Genomic DNA, 26810 nt, shown 5'->3' on the forward strand with positions numbered 1-26810 from the left:
GTACTGTATGAAGGTACTGTATGGTCGGCAAAAATCAGCATCCCAGTGAATCACTGTTTCCACTCATTATTATACTATTTATAGATAAGGTAGACCTCTAATGGACATGTACAAATGTGTGTGTGTGTGTGTGTGTGTGTGTGTGTGTGTAAACTACTGTGTGTACTAGTGTGTGTACTAGTATGTGTGTGTACTAGTGTGTGTGTATACTAGTGGGTACTAATGTGTGTGTATACAAGTGTGTGTACTAATGTGTGTGTACTAGTGTGTGTACTAGTATGTGTGTGCACTAGTGTGTGTACTAGTATGTGTGTGTGTGTACTAGTGTGTGTACTAGTATGTGTGTGCGTACTAGTGTGTGTACTAGTATGTGTACTAATGTGTGTACTAGTGTGTGTGTGTGTGTACTAGTGTGTGTGTGTGTGTGTGTGTGTGTGTGTGTGTGTGTGTGTGTGTGTGTGTGCGTGTGTATGTGTGTGGGTTTCTACTAATGTATTTTAACAATTTTCAATGAATAGATTGTGATTGTTAGATCAAAAAAATAGTGCCCCAGCTCCAGTTACCAAAATTTTCATTAACAATTCAAGTTTTATAGTCTAGAAGGAGTGGATAGGAGTCTTAGAGGATTGATAAATTCAACAAAGTTTAAAAATGGTAGAGAAAATATAAATAACAAAATATACAAAAAAAATATGATAATGTTGTATAAGTTAGTACAAATTGTACATACAGTACAAGTATTGTCAGGGAAACGTTTTGAGTCAGGTCATTTCAAACTTTTCACAACAAACAGCTGCTGAAGATTACAAAAAAAAACCCAACCTTTAACATTTCTAAATGAAAAAATCTGAAATAAGTACAGAGTGTAGTATATATATGACAGGGCGCCCTCACACATCGAGTCAACATCCCCCCGGCTCCAGAGCAACACAGTGTATCTTACAATCTTAAATCTAGACTTGTATACATGCATAGCTCTAACTTGGTATGAAAATCTTCCTCTCACATGGTGCAAGAAAACAATCCATATTTGATCTTTAGAGTTGTAATTTAATTATGATAATCTCACCACACAAACATAAGACAGCCATAGTTTAATGGTGCGCTGTTACACTTCAGAAGTATTCACCTAGTTACACTTGTTATATCCAGGAAATATGAAGTTCTCTTTTCAACACTATGGTTCTGCTAATATTTTCTTGAAGTGCCATGGTTATAATATACACTGATAATGTCCTGAACACCATTGTTTGCACAGTACTGTTGTCCTGGAAACACCATGGCTGCACTAACGTTGTCCTGGAAACATCATGGTTACCCTACTGTTGTCTTGGAAACACAATGGTTACACTGATGTTGTTCTTGAAATACCATGGTTACTCTACTCTTGTCTTTGAAACACCATGGTTACCATGGACTCATGGCAGTACCTTGGTTACACTGATATCCTTGAAACACAGTAGTTACAATATTGTTGTCCTGGAAACACCATAGCAACACTGATTTTTGTCTTGGCAACACCATGGTTACATTACTGTTGTTCTGGAAACACTATACTGATATCGTCTGAGAGACATGCTTCTGACTTCTGACCTGAATTTTGATGATACCCTTTCTAACACACTCGGCTATCAGGCTATCGAAGTATATTTTATTTTTACTGTATACATTTAGCATAATGCCCAGCACTATGATCAGACCAGACCACACATAACTGTTGAAAGAAAACAATATATAACAATTAGAATATAATATAATACAATTTGAAATAAAGAACACCTAACATAGCAATCATGGGTTAAGTAATGAAAATTTCTACTCACAGAGTCAAAAAATTTTCGTGGAAGCAAATTATAAATTTTCGCTGATGTCTCGTCAGCATCATTAAGGGGCTATTGTCAAGTGTCTTAGAAGAAATTGAAATCCTGAGTTGTCAAGACAACAAACAATAGAGTAGGCAAGTAAATGGATAATATACTCACTTTATTGTAAACGGCTTGGTGAAGAACATGAACGATAGCACCATGGTAACAGCTTTGCGACAAGTGGTAACTAGGCAACAAAAAACAACAAATGTATATATTGTAATGTTTATGATCAGTCCTCAAATAATTTTATTTTGACTAAACTTTTTTTTGTTTTTAGAGGTTCTAAAATCTTGGTCACATGGGAAGAGAGAGAAATACGAGATAGGCTCATGAAAAGTTACCATATTTATACAATCAGGCAAGTTTGATGCAATGTATTTGTGTGAGCACATTCAAAGGTCAGCCATATTGGAAGATAACCTTGATGTGTGCACTCATGAAAATTCCCCCTTGCACATTTGAACTGTCTGTGTACATTAACTCTAGTGGATTGTGGGTATATGTAGTAGTGATGATTTGTGAAAAGGTAATGATACAAAGCCCACCATCTTGCAACTCTGTAGTTCTTTACTTTTGTTGATCAGAGGTACACCCACACCCACACCCACACCCACACACACACACACACACACACACACACACACACACACACACACATAGAGGCCTCAGTACCATTTTCAGGATCGAGAGTTGGACACAAATTGTTGTATAGTACTGGGGACCAACACACACACACACACACACACACACATGCATGTACGCACATACACACACACACACACTCATGCATGTACGTACACACACACACACACACACACACACACACACACACACACACACACACACACACACACACACACACACACACACACACACACACAGCGAGTAAATGCAAATGTGTTCAAGTGATGCATACCATAAGCTGATCACAAACTAACTTTTTACAATTTTTTAAACTGTTATCTCGCCTTGCTTGGAATATGGTAAACCAAGCAAGCTACATATACTTAGAGCCATGCTACATGTCAGTACCTACTTGTTTGTACATCAAATCTTAGCTAAATCCTTACCTGTGACAGCTACAAGAGCACCAAAACTTTTCACAAGTGCCAAGACAAATGAAATCCCAAGGTATCCAGTCACAGAAAATATAAAGGCATAGCCATATGTTTGTCTTGGTTGCTATGGGGATGACATAAAAGAGATAGTTTTAGTTATTATATATATTGAGCAGCCCTTCACAATGATCTCTTGCTAACGTATAGTCAAATGGATAAATTCTATCAAAAATTTATCTGAATCTACTGCTGAGGAAGGGATGAAAGAATGTAAATGACAAGAAGATTTCAACATGTAGATAGTAATGCTCCAATAGAATAAACTACTGCTGTTGGTGTTAGAGGCTTGGCAAAGCAAGACTGGTGGAATTTGTTTTACTGATTTGATTTGATTTTGATTTATTTTGTTTAATTTAATTTAATTTAATATAATTTTTAATTTAATTTTTATTTTAATTTATTTTATCTATTTTATCTTATTTTATTTTATTTCATTTTATCTTATTTATTAATTAATGTACTTATGTTTTAAGAATGATTACAGCACAAGATTTTTTTTTATATATCTTACCTTCGCAAAAAATGTGTATGCATCTATAAGACCGCCATGTACAATTAAACCACACAAAATGTATATAAATCCAATGGCATAGGAATAGAACACCTGAAAACAAATAACAACTCTTGTTTAAAAACAAACATTGGTTTCACACACCACCAAAATAGATAAATTATCATATGAAGAAAAAATAGGGAACTTGCAATCAAGACTGAGCATGCTCAGATACAACGGACTATGGGATTATCTGTGGTTATCGTAATACCTAATCTGGAGCTACCGATGAAATACACCTCCCACAATGGTCAGGGTGATTATGAATTGATTATTTATGGTTAAAAACAAAGTAACATTATTGTTTACAATACTATTTGAGTAGTATTTATTATCACATTTCCCATGATGCAACATTCAACATGGCGGGTTTGCACATTCCCTATTAGAGTATTTTTATCTGAGATTATGCCTATAATTCAAGAAGGATATCAAGATACATCTGTTCACTTGAGCTTTCTCTAACTTTTTACTTTGATCTACTATTGTTCCTGTTCAGTGCCATAGAACATTACGTCATATTGGATTTTGGTGCTATACAAATTCCTCTGATTGATTGATTAGTTATAATATCAAAGAAAAACCATTATATATTGATATATTAACTGATCCCTTTCCTTCAGTCATCACCAGTACTATCATACATGTTTTAGTAGATGTTGGGATGGAGAGGTAGACATACAGGCAAGAAGAATTAGATAGACTGACAGACAGACATCTACACAGAAAGCCAAACTGTCAGACACACATGTAACCAAGCCATTCAACAGGATAGCTAAAAATATTTTTTTTTTGTTGAGGGCAGTAAGTAAGTAAAATACACAGAGGTTCCCATGTCATGATTTTACCTGCGTTCCCAAACAAAATTACTATAGACTTTATGAGGAAATGCTGTACCCCCGGCGTTCTCCCTTTCTGTGACTGTGATTCCCCAACTTAGCAAAAACACTGTGAATAGTATAACAGACTTATAGACAGACCGATTGATGGACAAAGACTGACAAACAGACAGTCAGCCATCCAGCAAGCATTAATTGTTGTATATTCATACTTATTTATAGTAAAAAGGAGTAAAAATACTTACAACTTCTGTGTTTGTTGCATGATAGTGTTTCATCGTCTTCTCTTGTACATTTCCAATAACAGCATCAGCACAGAGTGCCATTAAAATTAATATCACACCTGAAATACATCGTAACATAAAGAAATATCAAATATCAATTTTTTGCTTATCATATTTAAGGTGGCCATATGTATAGATGAGGATTTGGTGTTTACTGCATTTTCATTAGCTACATTTGTGAAAGTACAGGTGCAGAGAACACTGCAAGCACTCAAGCAAATTCCCTTGCACTCGCACGTCATGGGGTTCTGTCAAATCATTCATTTGTGTGGTTCATTCCTTCCGCAGAAATAAGGAATAATTTCAAAGTAAAATATTTTCCTGTAAATGATTCTCATTGTAGTTCCAATTCTGTAATATTACTACGATGCTCATTTCACTTGTGTAAATATCATACAAACAAACAAACACAAAAGAGTATGGATGTAAACTTTATTAACAATACTGTCTGTTTGCTCTAGCTAAGACAACATTGATTTGAAAGAGACAGATGTCGCTGTGTGTAAGTATTGATACAGCTAATACAGTATATGTTATGTACATAACAGTATTCTGGCAAACACTCTTTGTGTCAGCTCTCAAAGTATTGATATTAGAGGAATTATTTTACCTGTTTGATCAAATTTTGGCGAGACTTCTACATCAGCTAGAGTAAATAGTATTAGTCCTACACTCATACACATAACAGCTGTTACATCTATAACACTGTAACGTTTCCCTGTGAATAAAATATAAACAACATATACTGCAGCTGGTCAAAGATCACAATATGAATATTATAAAACATACAGGCATAAAAGAAAAAAATATTTTACTAGCAATATAACAATAGCAGAATATAACAGAAATAACTCAAAATATTTTGCCATACAAATTAAGTGTTTAACTGCAGCACCAGAAAGTAAAACTGACGGAAAAATTAGCATATATAGTAGTAACCATGGAAAGAATGAAGCTATGTTTATAGGTGTTACTGGCAGTCATCTGTGTGTGGGCTTCCTGACTGTTTTCAAAGGCCTAATATGCGTATAGGGCAATATCCATGTAGCATGAAAGTCTCATTGGGGATTTGCTTTGACTATAGAAAGAATATGTGTGTGAGATTGTGATGTATTAAAGTACTTATTGCCTTGCCTTATTTGGGCACTAGTGGACGTTAAAGTACTTATTGCCTTACCTTATTTGGGCACTAGTGGACATAAAGGACTTATTGCCTTGCCTTATTTGGGCACTAGTGGACATAAAGTGCTTATTGCCTTGCCTTATTTGGGCACTAGTGGACATTAAAGTACTTACTGCCTTGCCTTATTTGGGCACTAGTGGACATAAAGGACTTATTATCTTACCTTATTTGGGCACTAGTGGAACATTAAAGTACTTATTATCTTACCTTATTTGGGCACTAGTGGACATAAAGGACTTATTGCCTTGCCTTATTTGGGCACTAGTGGACATAAAGTGCTTATTGCCTTGCCTTATTTGGGCACTAGTGGACATTAAAGTACTTACTGCCTTGCCTTATTTGGGCACTAGTGGACATTAAAGTACTTATTGCCTTGCCTTATTTGGGCACTAGTGGACATCATATTAGTGGATTGATTTCCATCACATTTATACTTTACCTTGTATAAGGACACCGCCAATCATTACTGGTATAAGTTTACAACATTTAAAGACAACCTGAGTTGGGTAATTAAGATAGCCAACTGACGTGTTGGATAATCCCATCGTAGCTACCGTCAGAAAAGCAAGGAATACATAAGTCTTCAAAGGTATTCTGAAAAAAACCACATAATGCTGAATAAGTAACCACAAAGGCTCGGTACCTGCAATAGCTTTTTACCTCATGCTAGAGGGTCAAAATAGAACAAGAAGGTCGACTTATTTTCACAAACGCCTATAGTAATATCAGATTTGATAATATAACTCTATAATGTGTGCTGTTTAATTATACTTAGTACTTAGTGAAATCACTCTAAAACTATGACAACCATGAGTACATGGACAACTAAACAATTTAATTGGTGGTTTACCCTACTTGACCTGAACAGTGATGATGACCTGGACAAGTGGCCTTTGAACAGGTCACATGACCTTTATATGTACTGATTACAATACAAGTACTGTACAGTAGGCGTGATGTCATTGTGGGATTGTTAACCAATCTAAAGCCTTTACTGTGATATCACAACTGATTGGCGAAATAATAACAATCTTTATTTATACTGGATAGTTCTTTAAGTATAGATAATTATAAACATTTGTCTCCCAAACAGTCCAGTGAGGGTCATCCCTCGTGGGCTCAGTAATGCAGGTGGAAACCAGAGTAACCGGGGAAAAATCTGCGTTGTACAGTAGAGTCAAACTAACAGACACTCTTCGTACTTACAGCGTGGTAAATTTTACTCAAACATTGAATAGGTTTGAACCCTGACTTCAGTGGTAACAGGCTAGGCAAGTGGTTTAACCACTCGGCCACCTACAACTATAGAAATGATTTCAGAATATAAATCCGATCACAAAATAAAAGAAAACCAGTTGTGATCACAAACCTGCCTTAACAGATACAATGTCTTTTTTTTTTTTTTTTTAAAAGGTGGCAAATTGTTGAAACCATTCAAATCAAAATCTGGTGTACTGCTGGGTATTAAAACTAATTGTTTGATTTGATCTTGTTGTCTCTGTGTTTCTTTCAATTGTCGTCCTCTGTGTTACAGGTTTGCATATGTAGAGCCGTAAATGAAAACATAAACACTTCTAATACAAGAGATGATCTTACAAAAGTAAAAGTAATTAGACTGAACTAAACAAACGAAACAGCTATTAATGTTTAGGCCTAATAAAAAAAATTGTGTGGTTCCGATTACGCTCAATTTTAGAATAGGTGGGGTAGGTAGATTTTTTATTTTATTATATATTTGTTTTCATGTGTGCATGTCTAGTTCATGTTTTCCATTGTTTTTCATATGGTCTCTATGTTGTTTATTTCTTCCTATCAGATGTACAGCCATTACAGATTGGAAGAACAGTTTTATATTGTCTTTTAGGTCGATGTCAGTTTCTGCATCCACTGTTTGTCGTGAGACTTCACAATTTTTGCGATTTTATTATTTTTTCTCTCGAGTGCATAAAAAAAAGTTTAGGGTCGGCAGTGAAAAACTAGGTGGGGTCGGGTAACCGGAACCAAACAATTATTTTTGAGGCCTTATACTGTGATTGTATCTCCAATAAATAGAGAATAGCTTAGAAAGTAAACTGGTGATAAGTTGTTTTTTACTTACTTGCGTTGTTTTTCAGCATGTGTTTGTATTTCTAACATACCAAATAGAGAATAGAAAGCAAACTGCACAAGAGTCAGATACCATCCATATGGTTTCATTCCCTCTAACTTGAATATCAACTCCTAATTTTGATGAAACGAGAAACATTGACTTAGTCATTTTTTTTTTCTGAGGAGAAAATTTAGTATCAATGTCATTTAAGTGTATATGTACTGATTGTATAAAATTCATTGTACTATGCACAAGCCATTGAGTTGAACAAAAAAATATGGAATATATACCCTGCTCATTCTACATCATGACAACGCACGTCTATGTCACGACATTTACACCATATCAACTTAAATATTTACAAAAAATACTGTTAAAAATGTATGGATGTCACCACAATCAACATTGTTGATATTGTATTGCTGTATGCAAACTAAAGCAAACATGGCTGCTAGCACAAGTTTCAATACCACCACTGAAAGTTTTTTTATTTTTTTAATTTTTTTTTTAACTTGAGATAAAAGAGCACTGATTATATTGCAGTGTGAGAGACATTAACATAAAGTGTACAGTTAACACTTTCGTCGCCTTTGTCCAGTCTTAAAAGCACCTTTCAGTGTGAACCATTCCGGAAGTTTATTTCAAGAATTATATGTTCAAACATGATCCTGTTTTTTTTTAATTACTCAGCTGAGTTGTAAGTGATCAAACCACTTGATTAGCCAACCAGGCTTTCTTGTTTAGTCTGTCTGGCAGACTATTGTTCACATTTACATTGTGTATACAAAATTTAAAAAAATAAAATGCATTTGTTCAAAAAGACAATACAGGAGTTATGCCCTGTTTTTCTATGACAACTTAAAACATGTCTGTCACTTATTCTATGGTGCTTGACATACCATCTGATCAATAATTATATTCCAAATTTTTTACCCATGCTGATATAATTACACTTTTTTCTTCAATATTTTTCTTTGAGCAGCTGCACAATATTCTGAACTGTAAGATACGCGCGCTGTGTTCCCCTCATTGGCCTACTTTTTGAAAGAGGTTGGCCGATGTGTGAGGGCGCCCCATCATGGTGTACTTACAGACTGTGACTTAAAGGGCTTTATCAATACTCATCTTTGACTCGTGATGACAAGACCCCCTATGTCACTTATATTTTCCATGGCAGAATGAATGAAGAAAATGTTGGTGAATATATCTATTAACATGACATTCTGAAATCAAAACTGTTTTAAACAAATTGTATTACAAATATAATGTAGTCTGAAAGGCTGAGTCCTTGGTCTGTTTATCTAACTCACTGGTTAGTGCAGTATGTAAGTGGAAGTAATGCCTGGATCTTTCAAACTAATTATAATACTATATATGCAATTAAAAATCTCGCTACCTTTTGAAACATTAAAAGAATGTAGTGGCATGCACTGACAGGTTTTAATACTAATAGATTTCATTTTAATATCTAAAGCCGGATGAATCTGTTAACATTGTAATTTTTAAATTTCTATCATTGGATTAAAGTGACATGGTCTGTCACTCCTGAGTGGTTTTCATTATTTTTGTTTTGAAATAAAACCTTACTTATATTTTACCATTCACTATCACTTGTCTTAAAACCAGCAGCCACTAGTAAAATCCATATTGCTGCGATACAATTACTGTAGTTTAGAATACAAGAATAAAATGTCATTTTATTCATACATGTACAATATGAGAATAGTCATATAGCAGTTAGTTCTGCTAGTGGCTGCTGTGACACTGACAGTGTGAAATATAAGTAACCTTTTTTTCTCTCATGGTAGGAATGATAACACTAATGCAAGACCATGGGTTGAAGCATGGACCTTAATTAAAGGGTGGTATTTTTTGTTGAAAATTAAAAAAAAATAAAAACAATTACATTTTCGCTTTGATTACATGTACTTTCCAAAATCATGAAACCTGAAAAACATATTTCCATCTCAAATAGATGTAAATTACATAATAGATCAATTTAAAAAAAAATAGGGCTGGGGTTACAATTATGGGGAAAGGGTAGGAATATCAAATGTGTGTGATATATTTGTGTTTATGAAAAAAATTGTTGTGAAAATGACCATTCTATATAAAAAAGGGAGAGATATATTACCTGCATATATCCATATATGATATAGAAAAAGAAAACTCCGACCACGCAGAAGAGAAAACGTAACATTCTTGGCCAGTGGTGAAGTTGCACACCGAGCACTGTTATTTCAAGTTCTTTTTGTTTCTGCATTCCCTGTTCTCTCTGGATACGGACAATGTGATGTCTCAAAGCGATGTTTGTGTCATGTGTTTTGTCTGGAGGTGGTTGGTCTTGCTTGTCCTCTCCGACATATTGAAGTCTGTCGTTTGTTTCGTTGCTGGCTAAAGGATTCTGCGCTGGCCGGTTCTGGTACATGGTGGAGTACAATTTTTTCGTTCACGTTTTCGGGACTTGGTGGTATGGCGAGAAATGTCGGTCGAGTATCCAAATATATTACTCGAAAATACCGAGCACTGAATTTCTTATAGGAATGTGATATAAATAATTGTACTTTACTGACATAAACGTCGAAGCACGGTGTTTACTGATTTGTAAAACTTGAAATTCATTTTTTAACTTCAAAAGTTCAAGGCGACGTTCACGTACGTACCGATGCCACGCATACGTACTCAGTGTCACTTTCACCTTCCCACTTCCGTACTCTATCAAGAATCATGCGTGCATCGCGTAGGTCCACACAGAGGAGTACAACATTGGCGTGTGTTGAGAATCATAAACCACACGATCGACAGTCGTATTAATTAAAAATACGGCTCAACATATGGTAGTGAACAATACTTCGCTGGTTTCACCGGCCGGTGAGCTGTGTTTATCATTTGCTAATGTGAGGAGTTGTTATTTCGTCAGAAAAAAAGAGCCCGTTATTTGTGATGTCATCATATTTTGTGTTGTTGTCGCATATTCAAAATGGCTGCGTCCATGTTTGATTTCGATTTAGCAAGACAAAGGTTTTCGGTGAGTAAATCTTGCTTTATTAAGAGTACACGAGAATACATCGGTGACGAAATGAAATATGGTAGCACAGTCCATAAGGGTACACACTATTTAGCCATTTTCGTCCCTCTAAACGTCGATAACGCTCTTTCAAATAATAACACACATGTGCAGATGCAGCTGCAGTAGTCCTGCTTGATTGCGATTCACTTCGTCCCATTTTCAACTCGTCCCATTTCAACTCGCCCCAATTTCAACTCGCCCCATTTTCAACTCGCCCCATTTTTAACTCGTCCCATTTTCAACTCGCCCCAACAACACTAGGAAACGTTTATAAATCTAAACGATACATGGACTCGAAGTACGGAGACCGAAACATTTACATGATTTTACCTACGTAGGCAGTCGAAGCGTAGCAAATGTAACATTTCGTAGCAGAAAGTGGTGTGGGTTTTGGCTAAGTGTTTGGTAGATCTAGAACTTATACTAGCACAACAACTTTAAATTTCCTCAGTCATGGAATATCACTGTTCACATTAGGACTTAATGTTTACAACCCAAATAAGAAATAATAATGATAATAACCAGGGAGAATATTAGTGACTGACACGCTTACGACTTCCGCGCGTACGGGTTTTGGAGACGTGTCTCCTCTCCCTAGTTAACGCAACTAAGTACTGTAGTATGTGTTTACAGCGCAAGTGGTAGGTACTTCATTAGTGGAATACGAGATACCACAGACCCTCCAAACTGAGTACTACTAGCTTCGATTTCATATATGCACAGGTAAATTATATTGCAAGAGTTGGGGCGAGTTGAAAATGGGGCGAGTTGAAATTGGGGCGAGTTGAAAATTGGACGAGTTGAGTGGGACGAGTTGAAATGGGACGAGTTGAAATTGGGACGAGTTGATCCGTCACCGTCCTGCTTGCATACGGAGGAATTCGGGACTCGATTCTGACAATTGTCCCTCCCCCTCAAGTCAGTAATACAGACGCGTGCACCGTCATGTAAGCAGGACTACAGCTGCAGCTACTCCGTCGATGCACACTGTGGTTGATGCTAGTATTTGTCATGCTAGTCCCGTTTGCAGACGGAATCTTGATTCGATTTTGCCAATGTCCATCTCCTTCTTCCCTCTGGTGAAGAGAATGGACTGTCCGACTGTATCAGGATAACGTCACAACTTATACCATGACTGCAAGCAGGACTATGCATACAGTTTGTGACTACGACTGTACTAATATAGTACTAGCAATGTGAGTCAGTATCAGTCAGCGCGGCGCGCCCACGATCTGATTTTACCTGTCAGTCTCACAAGGTCTGTTGGACAGCGAAGCAATATCACAGATATGCTATACAAACACGAATTTTGAAACCAAGTCTCTGACAAAAGGGAACACGAGAGCGTGTTCTTTATGAACTCCAGACTTAATGCAAAGTTTGAAACCGATGTACCGATATACATGATGTACATTAGTCCTGCTTGCATACGGAGTAAGTCGTCCCTTCCTTGAGGGTCATGTCAGTAATCTAGACCCGTGCACCGTCTGCAAGCAGGAATAACATTACATGTACTAGTAGTAGTATAAAGTGTTGTTTATAAGAATAGGGAAATGATAGTTGAACTTGTTTATGTCTGTAGGTTATTGATATTTTTGTATCAGTAACATACCAACATAAACTCCAGGGTCTCTTGCAGACTACTAGGCTCAGTAGACTGATAGTCATAGTCTGCAAGAGACCATGAAGGTAGCTCTGGAAATATGCAGTCCAAGGACTCTGAATTGACACGTCTTAATTCATCTTTCCTCTTTTGCAGCATTCTGTTAAAGAATCATTGCTGTCTAATGCATTTGATGGTATAGAGGCAAGTTTTCAGGATACAGCCGGCAGGTACATGTAAATAAATCTTGTGTATTTGTAGTTTTATATTTACATTTCTATTGTACTATGCACAACATGCGTCTGAGTCACAAACAATCCATGTCTACATCATCCATGATTGGTTCTGTTGACCGTGTTGTGTTTGAGTCAAAACATTCAAAATTGCCATTTATTTCCCCCGATTTTTCTTTGATATTATTGGAACTGATATAATTCTGTTATTCTCCAATATTTTTCTTCATGCCACCAGATATATATTTCTAAATTGATTTTAGTATACACTTTGTAAATCATGATTTCAGTTTTTAATATTTCCAGTTATTTACCTGTAATAACCTGTCTTTCATTAGTGTAGTGAATCACAGCTACTTAGTACATGAAGTGAACCTAATTAGTCAAATAATGAATGTATTTTGTCAATAGATTTGGATGTATTAATTAATCAAGCAAACAAAATCCTTTGTTATTTACATTGAGAGAGAGAGAGAGAGAGAGAGAGAGAGAGAGAGAGAGAGAGAGAGAGAGAGAGAGAGAGAGAGAGAGAGAGAGAGAGAGAGAGAGAGAGATGAACATGGAAGGATCTTGTGCTTTTCACAATTAACAAAATACACAATTTGTTACTGATACGTGTACCATCTCCATTCCATATGAGTGTTAAGTGGAGACTAATATGATAACACTAACAAAGTTGTTTAGGAATGTGGAAATGAAAATGTATTTCTTCAAAAAATATGAAAGGACAGATAAATTTTATTCAATTCCAAATACTGTATGTAACTTACTTGATTTTTTTTACTTGTAGCGAGGGTGAAAAGAAGAGTACCTTTGATCAATCATTCCGAGATGTTGTCAGAGATCTTGTTGTAAGTACGATATTCTGATAATGTTACCGTAATTGGTAATGTCATTTTTGAATTCAGTTCGTTTAATACTCAAATGTAGTGAAATTTAAACTTACTAACGAATACAAAAATACTGAAATAACTTGTGTAGAGTTCCACAGTTGAAGAAAGTAAACATTTTGAAATTGAATTTCAATGGCCAACTTGCAACCCTGAGTATACTTTGAATCACTCAAGTCATGTAAAGAAGCTCTTCTGTGCTTGACATGTATTCATTTCTCAGTCACTTTCGGGCTTTCTAGCAAAGGTTTACGGGATAACCTCTGCTGATGACATCACATGTTTCTTTGTCCTGATAAACGTGTTTCACATGACAAAGAAATAGAATGTATGTGGTGATGTCACCTAAATCAATCTGTGTTTTCATTTTTCAACAGTTACAAGAGCAAGGTTCAGATGCATACATTGCTGTTGTTGAACTTGCCATAGAGGGCGCCAAACAAGGCATCTGCACAGCCTCCACGCCATTTGTACTTCTGACTGATATCTCTGAGGTTGTCACTTTAGATGTCTGTGAACATATATTTAGTTTTGTGGAAAGCAAGGTTTCTACATGGTTACTGGTGAGTTCAAATTCTATATAAAAAAAAAGTTTCAGTCTCACGTTTTGTTTTTGTACTAAACTAAATCATGACATAAAATTGTGTTACATTCTGACATTTTTCAACCAACTTTGTTTAAAATGTTCCCCCTAGATTGTCCAAAGAAATAGTCCACCATTGTAAACTTTTCACATTTTATTTGTTGGTATATAGATCATGGTTGGGGGTGGGGTGGGGGGGGGGGGGGGTGTGGCTGAATATTGAACAGAATACTTTTCAAAAAACAAAGCTTGTAAAAACAAAAGCATTTGCCTTTTGCATTTAAGAGGGCACTGTTTCTTAATACCCCATTTGTGGAAAGTGAGGAATTTTCTCAAATTGAGGGATGACTGTCAAAGGATTTTAATTGCATAAGTAAAGAATCATTACTGGGACAAGCCATTAGCCAAGCAAGTGGACTTGTTATCAAAGAGTACCAATATTTACACATGTGATGATGGGCTCTTACATAACACAAGTAAACAGCTGTAAAACATTTTATTACCCACCGGCACTACTTTTGGCATTTCAGTCAATTGAGGCAAACCTTATCTCCGTCTTATATCAGTTGTTATCAATTTATTAGGCTATTATAAGTAACGCTACAAACAGCTTTAGAGATGCAAACAACTTTTATGACACCCGTTTTCGCCAGGCAAGCCCGCGGGTTTGTTGCACTTGGACCGCTAATGGTTTGTGACTGTCATGGAAGGCAGCAGCATCTGCTCTGTATCAAATATATCTCAAATCAAAAACTTGATGTGTTTGTTGTCTTTATTTTTTCATTACAGCCAGCCTTTTATAATGCAGGGAAGAATTATTTACTTCGGATGTGTAATGGTTAGTATGTTATGATATTGTAACATTCGTGACATTTCACTTGGATGGTTTGGTCAATATAATGCAAACAGAAATAGTCAACAGTTTGAAACGTAGTCAGCTGTGTCAGCCTGTGATAAAAATGAAAAATGCGAAATTTTGAGGTGATGGATTTTGGGGTAGCATTAGGACCAAATATTAACTGTTATAAATGTAGCATGTACAGGTTGGTGCCTAGTCATTTTCACAGTTTGCCATCGTATTGAATAAACTTGGATAACATTGATATTCCTGGTGACAAAGAGATACATTTTTATCCATTTCGCTTCACTATCATACATGTACTTCCTTATGCCACTAGGTGGCGCTATTCATTGTGAAAGGTCTTAATATCATTTGGTGTATTCAGCATAAAGACCGTTCGTGATCATTTGGATGGACTGTCCACAGCACTGGCTCTGACACCGCACTAGCTCTGGTCCACCTACTATGAGAGTTAGAATAATTAAAGATCAGTGCCATGGACAATACTAGCTAAAAGGTCACAAACAGTTTTTTATCCTGAAGTCAGATATCTGTCGTATTGTCCTCACTACAAAGTAACACTAGGTGGCGCTATTCATACAAAATAGTCTTTCAACCTGAATCTTATTGCTGTTTCTCATAATGTTCTCTAGATCTACTTCGTAGATTATCACAACCTCAGAGAACCGTCTTTTGTGGACGCATACAGCTTTTCCTGGCCAGGCTGTTTCCACTCAACGAGAAATCTGGTGTGAACTTAATGAGCCAGTTTAACTTGGAAAATGTTACAGTGTACAACATGAAAGATGTTGAGGGTTCACTAAAGGTAAGAAAAGAAGTTATACATTGATTCATAAAGTCAGTATTTTAACTCAATCTGATTAAAATCTGATGCGGTGAAAACAGTTAGAGGGCTTTATTTACCTTTACATTTGTATTTCCATCGCTTTGTGTCTTGTCTTTGTTTTTAGCAGACCCAAAAATCAATTTGATTGGTTATATTGCACCACACACTGTATACACATGTACCCACAAGTGATTCAATATTATTCAGGGTGTATGATATTATGAGTAAGTCATCCAACTAAACAGCTTTTTCAAAAACCAAAACATTCTAATTGCAGCTAGTGCAGTTTTAATATATACGTAAAGACCCTCGATAAATCACAATAGATCACACAACTGAGTGTGTACATACATACATACATACATACATACATACATACATACATACATACATACATACATACACACACATACACACAGAGTATATTTTAGATAAACTTAGGATTATGATTATACATTTTTGAAGTTATGATTTTTTTTGTCATTTGTACAGCATGAAGATAAAGAAGAGAGTGGCGAGTTTGAAGAAGGAGAGATGGGTGATTCTATGAGTGGAACACCTATAGATTACAACTTGTACAGAAAGTTTTGGTCTCTTCAAGAATACTTTAGGTATCCAGTACAGTGTTATAGTAAAGAACCCTGGAAACTTTTCCACAAGGTTGGTAGATTTAGTTGTAAAAATAAAAATAGTGTTCATGTTTATAGAACACATTCCCTCATAGTGTTTAAATCAAAGTGCTTTAAAAATCGTTACCCCAGCATGGACCTATAGTCTAGCATACTTGAAAAGTTATGAAAGGTCTCTGTAACGAAGGCAATCTTGTGCCCAAACAGAGGTTCTTGTCTCTGTAATGAAGCATTCTTGTGCCTGAACAGAGGTTTTGGTATTCCATGGTTTTGTCAGTATTTCCAAGTGCTGTCCGAAATCTTGTGGCAAGCGTGACGGACCTATAGTGGCACAACATGCCTTTATATTTCCCTTAACTCCCAAGGAGTTTACATTCCATTGCAGCCTCTGTAAACACACATAGGATTAAAACAGTCACTTTGCAATTCCTGTTGTACTAGGTCCCAATGATACAGCTAGGTTGATTTGGTACAACAGTCGTGGTTCTAATCTTACCCAACTAGACAAATTTAGTCATTCAGAAACAAGTAACAGTGATTTCAAGGCTCAAACCCAGCAACTTGTATATTCCAAGCTGTCTACTCAAACAATTTGACCATCATGACCCTTGACCCCCATGACACTTGACCCCGATGGATTTTGTACAATGCTTGTACCCACAATTTGTGTTACAGACTGTAGTGTGTGGTCACACTGATGTTGCTTTGTGTTGTGTTGTGTGATGTAGTGTGATGCAGTGTGATGCTGTGTGATGTAGTGTGATGCAGTGCAATGTGTGATGTAGTGTGATGTAGTGTGTAGTGTGATGTAGTGTCATGCAGTGTCATGTAGTGCAATGTCGTGTGATGCAGTGTGATGTACTGTGATGCAGTGCGATGTCATGTGATGTAGTGGAAACAATGTGACCTGATGTGGTATGATATAACATCTTTATTTTACAGAATGCTGATGAAGTATTAAGTGCCTTTAGTAGTTTGAAGTTAGATGATGTGAGTGCCAGTAAGAAGAAACTAGAACAGATCAAACAAGGTGGACATACTTACTTTGCTAAGTACCTAACAAGTGAAAAGGTAAGAAACTAGAACAGATCAAACAAGGTGGACATACGTATTTAGCTAAGTACCTAACAAGTGAAAAGGTAAGAACACGCCATTTAGTACCATTCACTTTTAAGTCTTTATGTCAGTGAAACTGAAACTGTTAATATATAGTTTGAAACTTTTTGTAATCAAAATGAAACCGAAACAGAAGGGGGGGGGGGGGGGGGGGGGTACTTGATTTGAATGATATTTATTACTTGGCTGGAGAATGGACAAATGTACTATTGGGTACAATAATTACAAAAACTAGGTTCCAAAGCTCTACATATCAATGCTTCAAAGTGATGAATTTGACCTCAAGGTCATGGTAAGTGTAGCTCACCACCACCAATGTTGAAAGCAAAATCTGTGAATCACCTAAAGTGGGTGTGGGTTTCAATATCACAGTACATATATATACCAACCCTTACTAGGAGACTACCCTCCCCTCATTTTAATATAGATGATACACCCTGTAGGTGTCACTTGGCCTCTTCCTGAAAAGATGGTATGGCCTGCCATTACCAGACATCAGTCAAATGTAAGGGTTATTTAGCACTTAGTCAGACACATAAAATATTCAAAACTATTTCAGATAACCTGTAATAGATATCCTAAAGTGAGACAGAATTATGAATTTATTGTCTGTGTTCATGAAGATGTCAAAACATCTTGATTCTCCTAGAGGTGGGAGTCAGGAGGCCAGCTTTCATGCTGAGTGTGTAAATAAAAATACTTTGCTCAGCTTGGTATACAATAACAACTTTTACTACCTGCACTTATTTATGAGGAAAGTCTGCTGTGATGGGCTGAAAAGTAGAATTACAGTTTTTAAATTCAAAATGGAAGCAAGACCTTGTTGTTTTATCATTTCAAAGTTATAGACTTTTCTCTTCAAGTTCTTCCCACTCCCATCCCCCGCCCCCGCCCCCACCCCCATCCCCACATGTAGTATACAGTCTGTGTAGTTGGACTGATCTCTCTTACATTTCTGGTTATATAAACATACTGTATCTTTACTCTCTCTGTACAGCTGTTTGATCTACAACTAAGTGACAGTAATTTCAGAAGATATGTCCTTCTTCAGTTTCTTATTTTGTTCCAGTACCTCAATGCCACAGTCAAGTTTAAATCGTAAGTTATGAATGTTACTTACTTACATAGTATCTCAATGCCACAGTCAAGTTTAAATCGTAAGTTATGAATGTTACTTACTTACATAGTACCTCAATGCCACAGTCAAGTTTAAATCGTAAGTTATTAATGTTACTTACTTACATAGTATCTCAATGCCACAGTCAAGTTTAAATCGTAAGTTTTGAAATTCACTTTGATGAAACTATATCGTCTGCCTTTGCCAAGAAACTTCAACCAAATCTTTTCAGTCACCTGTGACCAGTTTGTCATGAATACATTTATAGTTGTCAAACTTAAATGTTTCCTGCAGTTCTCAATGACATACTACAATTTATGCTAGCTCTTCTAAAGTTACACAGTCAGTAACTAGAACCTTTGTTCAACCTTAGTATGCAGAATATACTAACAATAGTAGCATATTGCATTCATTTTAGGGTGATATACAGAACACAGATTATTACAGTGTATTTTCCTACTGTCGTTCTGAGTATGACTATGATGACTATATTTATGGAGAGTTGTGACAATGATTTCATTGCTGTTTTATCACAGGGTATTTTGGTTTTTACCTTTCAAAAATATTACATTCTTAGACTTGTAGATGTTGTCAGAATATCTTTCCTGAAACAAAATACCAAATTACACATATGTAGACTGACACACAGACATACAGACAGATCAACTGACAGACAGACAGACAGACACACACACACACACACACACACACACACACACACACACACACACACACACACAGTGTACCTATATTATAGTTCCACAAAAATACAACTACATTACAATATTCCTGTGTTAGAATTACCTCAGAAACCCCCTGATAATGAACACCCTATATTCACAGTGTCGATCAAGTCCTGACTGATGAACAAGCTTTATGGATAAAAGACACAAGTGATAAAGTATACAGTCTGATGAAGGAAACACCACCACATGGAAAAGAATTTGCTAAACACATTGAGGTAAGAAATAACCACATGGAGAAGAATTTGTCAAACATACCGAAACTGGGAACACTGTCGTAAGGGGACTGGTCTGGTTAATGATATGCTGTGAAACATTTATTGGCAATGACCAGAGGTGAACAAATCATTTTGTGAACTGGTGGTCCCCGGACCAGTGTCTTAAAAAATCCAGTGGTCCTGCTGAAGGTCCCACTAATGTGAAACATTACATCTTGCCTATGAATCTGTATATTCAGATGACTTTTTAACATAGTTATTAACAGTAAGGTACTGATCCAACGGACCAGACAAGGTAAAATTTGTGTGGTCCACCCAAAAAAATTGCTAGTCTCGGACCCAGGACCAGTGGATTCGTTCACCCATGAATGACATATGTTGAACTGTGTACATTTGTGTGATTCTCAATGAAATCTGTACATTATGAAATGAAGGAATGCTTTCCCATCAATATTCCAGTGCATGTATCATTGTATTTGTACTTTTTATCATATTCTGGTCTATTATCAGAAGATTACAATGTTATAGTTTAAGCCAACCAGAGTTCAGTTACATGCAGATGTGTACTGCTAGGTGCACACATTGCACTCTTTGCAATTTTAAGCATGGCTTAATGTCAGTGGCTGAATACTAAGATCAATTATCTGCCACACACAAGATTATTTTCCTGGGGTTTTCATGGCAATAAGTTTGATTGCTGCAAAATGGAATGGCGCCATCTCTGTCAAGTAGTGAACAGAAATATACTATGTTTGCAAGTCTTAAGATTGATTGCTTTGGGAGACTACTCTAAAGACCGACTAATATTACAGAATTATTAAAATACCAGATTTATTTTTTCATCGATGTAGCATATACTTAGCAGAGAAGAGAATTGGAATTCATGGAAAAATAATGGTTGTCAAGAATTTATAAGAGAAAGGTAAGGAGTTTTTCATCTAATCTGTTCATACATCTCCCCTCCACTGTCTATGGTTCATATTCTTGAGGTCGCTACTGTTCTGGAGGGAGCCCTCTATCTGTGTCTTTTTTACTTGAGGGTAACCCTGTATTTCAAGGTGCATTTTGGGAAGGGGTAGAGTTGGATTGACAGTACTTTCATTACAAAAGTTTATCAAAAGGTATGTATACGTATTTGAGTATAGCGAAAGTTAGTCAGAACTTTTGAAAACCCTTTGAGTTGTGTTTTGCTGAAACTATCCAATTCTCATTTGACCATAGACACTTCGACTGAATTCCTTTTAACTAATTAATTGTAATATGTATACTTGGTTCATGATTTAAATCACCTGATAATTTGTAATGTGTGTACTTCCAGGCAACCAGATACAAAAGGTACATTGGACAGAAAGCCAAGGTGAGAGAGTATGATGTAACTGTCTGTCTATGTCTCTGTCTATGTCTGTGTCTGTGTGCATGTCTGTCTGTCTGTCTGCCTGTCTGTCTCTGTTTGTCTGTGTCTGTCTGTCTGTCTGTCTGTCTCTGTCTGTGGCTGTGTCTGTGTCTGTCTGTCTGTCTGTGTTTGTCTGTGTCTGTGTATATGTCTGTCTGTCTGTCTGTCTGTCTGTGTGTGTCTATGCCTGTGTCTGTGCATGTGCATACATATGCATGCATGTGTTTGTGTGTGTGTGAGAGGGAGAGGGGATATATGTGAATGCTAGTATATATTTGTGTGTACATAGTTTTCATCAACCATAGACCCAGGAAACATAGTATTGGTGAAGAAATCAGCTGATCCAAATGAAATCAATTTGATACAGTACAATTTTTTTTCTTCCATAGACCCAGAAAACGTAGCATTGGTGAAGAAATGAAGTCAGCTGGACCAAATAAAAAGATTGATCTAGGATGTCCAGAATTGACAGTATTGTGGAACATTAATCCAGATAACTTTGGGTCCTGCAAGGATGAAAGACGGTATGCAAATCTAACATTCTACAAACTTTCCTTTCATGTTAAAAATTAAACCAAAAGTTCATCACTGACAATAGTTCAGTGTCCATCTATGACTGTGTTCACCAGTCTTGTACTTCAAGGGTGAAAAACCACAGAAATGTTTCTGTATTTTTTATGAGGAGATTGCTTTCATACACTAGTACATTGTATATATCTTACATGCATATATTAAGTCACCAGCAAGGAGAGACCAGAGAGAGCGGCTCTAAAGGTTCAGTTTGTCTGTCCATGTTTCTGTCTGTTCATTCTGATTCAGCATTAGAGTCTCTCACAGCCTTGGGAGCATCACTAACAGAAAGTAGCTGTTTTGTATGTACCAATTATATCTACCGTATACCTGTACACTATCTAATATATCCTTGTACTGTGCACCCTCATCAACTACATAGAACTAATCACATGTTGTTACGACATTCCAAAGCCTCGCAATAACACGGCAAGTCGTGGTAACATGTGTGTCTCAATGTATGGGTAATCCTATGTAGTCAATGAGGGCACACAGTACAAGGATATTAGATTAAGTGCAAGTATGCGGTAGATATTGATTCATACAAAACAACCGTTTTCTACTAGGGATGCTCCCAAGGCTACGAGAGAGTCTAGTTCAGGTTCGTAGAAAATTTCAAAGAATGTGTAAATATGTGTAACCAACAGTTATCTCGTGGAAATAATCAAATTCTGTGAATATATGAGTCCCGTGTAAATATTTTCAACTCTTTTATGATTAAAAAGCTTTCATAGCCTTTGCACCAAGAGAGTCCACATTTGGATCATTAATTATTCTGTATGTTGTCATTGACAGATTGAAAGGTTTTTTCATTGTGGGCTCTCTCTTCATGAATATTTTGTGTACCCCTTCCCCCTTACCCCCAAAACAATTAATATTCCAATCTAGGCATGAGATATGACATATGTAACTCTTGTAGTACAAATCTTCCTAACCAAGACATTATTTTGTTGTCGTTATTTACAGACAGTTTATACCCACCATGGAAGACTTCTTTGAAGAATCCATAGATCAAGCTGACCCAGAAGCCATGGTTGAAGATGAATACAAGTGAGAAAAAAGTTTTTGTCGTCCTTAATTTGAGAGGAAAAAAATGATTGAAATAACCAGATATGATACAGCATTTATTATTTTGTAGATTTCTGACTGTGTTTTAGTGATTGCTTGTTACATATGTATAATCTAAATGTATTGAATGAACAGTACTGGTGGTATGACGTTTGTTTTGTGTTTTCATTGACATGGGTATCTGGCTGAATTTTTCCAGATTAAACTGGTTTAAACCAGTTCTGACTGGATTGATCTAGATCAATACAGTTGAGATGTCAGATATACTGATCAAGTTGAATAGTTTTAGCAGAGAAATTCAATGATATGACTTTAAAGGGGCACAAGCTGAGTTTATAAATTTTTACTCAAGTGAAAATACTTTAATAGAACCTTGAGTAAACTATTCTAGTAAAATATTAATGTCAATTGCATGCCTACTTTTTACAATACAGTTTGTCTTCTGGCATTATTAGAACTGTTGAGTCCATAGTAGGGAGTTCCTGTATATTTTTCATACGTACGATAAATTATGTCATTGGATCATTTATGTTATATCCTACTACCAGGTTTAAGTTCAGTCAATAGGGAACTTGCAATCCAGACTGAGCATGCTCAGATGCAAAGGACTATGGGATTATCTGTAGTTATCGTAATACCTAATCTGGAGCTACCGATAAAAAAACCTCCCACAATAGTCAGGGTAAACTATGAATTGACCATTCTCAGTTGCAAACAATGTAACAGTAATGTTTACAATACTAATTTATTAGTATTTATTATCACATTTCCCATGATGCAACATTCAACATGGTGGGTTTGCAAGTTCCCTAAGTGGTGGCTAAGTACACAACAGTCAGTAGAATAGTGTGAGTACCTTTAATATGCAGAAAAAATTACATCTCAAAAACATATAAGCTATGCTTGTGCCCCTTTAAAATATGGACTACAATTGAATTACCCAGTTTGAACTGTCGTACTGACCAGGCGTCTAAAACATGTGTCTCCAGTACAGTAACTGTTCGTTAGGAAATGGTAGACTCAACTAGACTGGTTTTTTCCATTTTTTTTCCCATTTTTTTTGTTTCAGATTAGTCAATAACAGTAACTATGCATGGAGGGCTTTACGTCTGATGGCCAGGAAGAGTCCCCATTTCTTTCAACCAAGTAACCAGCCGTGTAAAAGTATTCCAGTGTATCTTGAGAACATGATAACAAAGCTAGCCAAGGAAATGCCTGTAAGTAGTAGAGCTGTGTGAACATGTGATACCACCAAACCAGAAAGACTTTCAGGTTTCAATTTGGCGGCACGATGTTTTTCACGTCTCACAGAATTTTGTTGTTACAAATTACACAAATAAAACACAAGCACTTAGTATGCACACACTTGAAATGTTACATTTGATCTCACTGTGAACACAAATAAACTGTTCTGTGTTTGAGTCTTCCTTGTGTCATTCGACAGTGAAGTTGGTTGTGTTCAGTGACAGTGAGATATGCCGATTTTGTGAGTTTCTGAACTGTTGGGTTTCCATGATTGAGAAAAGTTGTAAACTCCTACGATAATGTTCTCACTTTTCTCTTTGAATTGTTATAACCACAGCAAGCACCAGCTGAGGAAATTAAAACACAAGATGAGAATGCAGAGAATGATGAACTTTTGAAAAACACAGACAGTCAAAGTAAGTGACCTTTGACCTCATTATTGTCACCTTTGACCTCATGTAGTGTCCATTACAAATATTTCTCGGTTAAAACTCAACTTGGAATAATTTCACATATAAGACCAACAAACTGTGAATTCAACCATAATTGACAATGATGCAATCTTGTCAATTGTCTTATCACTAAGTCATCAAGGTCATCTCCATGGTGACAAGTGACCCTTACTGATGTACTCATGTTTTATTCTTCCAAATTCCTGTTCAGTGATGTTGCTGTTTACAATGTGTACATTAACTATTGACTCCAAACCATATCAACAGTACATGGTATCCGTATGACATTTCTTTTAGGGGCAAGATCAGTAGCTCAGTGTAGGGAAAAAAAACAATTCTTTTATGGGTGGGTGGGGGGGGGGGGAGGGGGAGCCATTAACAATTTCATTTTTAAAGGATTCTATTTTCTACCCCTAAATACAAATATTTCTTTTAAAGATGTCATTAAATTGAGAAATGGAAGAATTTTCACCATAGTATAAAATGCATGCCACTCTTACAATGTCAATAAAAGAGCTATTTTTCCTCAATTATGTAATGTTAATTTATATAGACAACTGTTAGATAGTTGTAAAAATAAAATAAAATGTAACAATGCTAGTAATAATTTTGTCCATCCAGAGAGTTTGGTTATATTCATTCCATTGTATTCTGTCATTATTGAATAATGTAAGTAAACCCCACTCTATGTTTCAGGCCCTGATGAGTCCACTGTAGTTACTATTGACCAATTAGACGCTGTGGCTAACAAACTTGGAGATAACTGGAAAACTTTAGCCACGGAACTAAACCTATCAAATGAGGAAATAACTTCTATACAGACAGAAAACCCAGAGGTCAAAGTTCAAGCCAAAGAGGCCCTACTCAAATGGCAGATTAAGGAAGGCAATGGTGCTGTCAAAAATGTATTAGTGAATGCACTGCAGGAAAGTGGACTGACTGATATTGTAGAGTCTGTGTTTAACGAGTCTGAATCTGGAGAAACATAGAACCATACTCCAATCAGTGATAGAGAGACTGATAGAACAGACCTGTCTGATGTCTCTATGTTGTAGAACAGACCTGTCTGATGTATCTACATAAAGAATACCCCTGTGTGAGAAATCACACTTTCAGGAGAGTTGAACATACCAACCATGTAAACAGCGCCCTCTAGAGACAATATGCCATTCAATACTCAACACTTTCAGGACTGGTGGCACTATCCTAGTATCAAACACATCAAAGACAATATAGTATTCCTTAATACAATCCTGTGTCTCTTTGAAAACACCACTATACACCGGTACTTGCCATTAAGGACGTAAATGCGAAAAGCAAGAAATATTGAAAACTTGTATAAAACTGTGGTGATGGAACGTATATTACATTGGCTTTTTTTTTTTTTTTTTTACAGTAGTTGACTTTTGAGAACAAAATTTGTGTAGAGCTTACCTTGAACAGCGCCCTCTATAGATAACACTAACATCATAAGATCACTCATGAACAAAATATTTTGCCATTTTACAACAAACACTGCTGTATCCTTTGTTTTACAATGTACTTCTTCAGTCATCATGTTTTCATCGTTATTAGTAAAATAAAGCATGGTACAGCTGTACATTAATCATAGCAAGATTGTCTTGTGTTCTAATACAAACAAATACACCTGTATTTCAATTGACTATATCATAACCACAACTAACACTCAAATGATTGTACCTGGTTCTGACTAGTCTAGAAACTAGCCGTTGGGTTTGAATCTGAAGATCTCTCTCACCCCGTCTAGGTCAATGAGAAATCATAAACCAAAATTTGATGATGTATTCAAATGAGTAACCCCCCCCACCCCTCCAACTGTTAGAATGAGGTAAACACTGTATAATAAATAGTCCTGATATGCAAATATATCATATGTTACGTAACTGTCCCCGATAAATACTGACTTATCATTGGTCAGAATTCTGTGATTGGTTAACAAAGACATTATGTTAATGACTATGGATGGCTTTGTTTGAATTTAAAATTTCATATCAGGACCTCATTGAGCTGGATGTTGGGGTAAAGAGATCTTCAGATTCACACTCCATGACTAATCTTGAGACTAGGTTCTGGTGTTAAACACTGAGACACACACACACACACAGACATTCACACACACACACACACACACACACACACACACACACACACACACACACACACACACACGCGCGCGCGCGCGCGCGCGCGCGCACTTGAGAACTGGACTACCTTTAGTACCCTTATCTAATATTTGG

At 36.4% G+C, this 26810-nt stretch overlaps 2 protein-coding genes across 2 annotated transcripts; one reads left to right on the forward strand and one right to left on the reverse strand.

The window, feature by feature from the left end:
- Positions 1 to 1172: 1172 nt before the first annotated feature.
- LOC144445268 (adenosine 3'-phospho 5'-phosphosulfate transporter 2-like) lies at positions 1173 to 10362 on the reverse strand. Its single transcript, XM_078134811.1, has 9 exons — positions 10069 to 10362; positions 7944 to 8065; positions 6285 to 6439; positions 5273 to 5380; positions 4624 to 4721; positions 3498 to 3590; positions 2939 to 3050; positions 1983 to 2052; positions 1173 to 1714 (listed from the first exon to the last, which is right to left on the reverse strand). The coding sequence occupies exons 1-9, from the start codon at positions 10360 to 10362 to the stop codon at positions 1552 to 1554; spliced, it is 1215 nt and encodes a 404-aa protein (XP_077990937.1). The 3' UTR covers positions 1173 to 1551.
- Positions 10363 to 10914: 552 nt separating this feature from the next.
- On the forward strand, positions 10915 to 26005 carry LOC144445624 (THO complex subunit 1-like). Its single transcript, XM_078135243.1, has 17 exons — positions 10915 to 10962; positions 12764 to 12837; positions 13631 to 13691; positions 14108 to 14293; positions 15103 to 15151; positions 15808 to 15980; positions 16494 to 16661; positions 17573 to 17701; positions 18744 to 18844; positions 19707 to 19824; positions 20676 to 20746; positions 21143 to 21181; positions 21607 to 21741; positions 22754 to 22837; positions 23925 to 24084; positions 24438 to 24516; positions 25249 to 26005. Exons 1-17 carry the CDS (start codon positions 10915 to 10917, stop codon positions 25539 to 25541), a joined length of 1968 nt encoding a protein of 655 aa, XP_077991369.1. The 3' UTR covers positions 25542 to 26005.
- Positions 26006 to 26810: the final 805 nt, after the last annotated feature.

Source organism: Glandiceps talaboti, chromosome 14 (assembly GCF_964340395.1).
Source record: "Glandiceps talaboti chromosome 14, keGlaTala1.1, whole genome shotgun sequence".
NCBI lineage: Eukaryota > Metazoa > Hemichordata > Enteropneusta > Spengelidae > Glandiceps > Glandiceps talaboti.

Coding starts and splice junctions, on each gene's coding strand:
- LOC144445268 (XM_078134811.1), bottom strand. CDS start 10,362: ATGTACCAGAACCGGCCAGCGCAGAATCCTTTAGCCAGCAACGAAACA. Junction 5,381..6,284: donor TGGCGGTGTCCTTATACAAG/GTAAAGTATAAA, acceptor TTTTATTCACAG/GGAAACGTTACAGTGTTATA. Junction 2,053..2,938: donor TGCTCTTGTAGCTGTCACAG/GTAAGGATTTAG, acceptor TTTGTTGCCTAG/TTACCACTTGTCGCAAAGCT.
- LOC144445624 (XM_078135243.1), top strand. CDS start 10,915: ATGGCTGCGTCCATGTTTGATTTCGATTTAGCAAGACAAAGGTTTTCG. Junction 15,981..16,493: donor ATGTTGAGGGTTCACTAAAG/GTAAGAAAAGAA, acceptor TCATTTGTACAG/CATGAAGATAAAGAAGAGAG. Junction 22,838..23,924: donor ATGGTTGAAGATGAATACAA/GTGAGAAAAAAG, acceptor TTTTTGTTTCAG/ATTAGTCAATAACAGTAACT.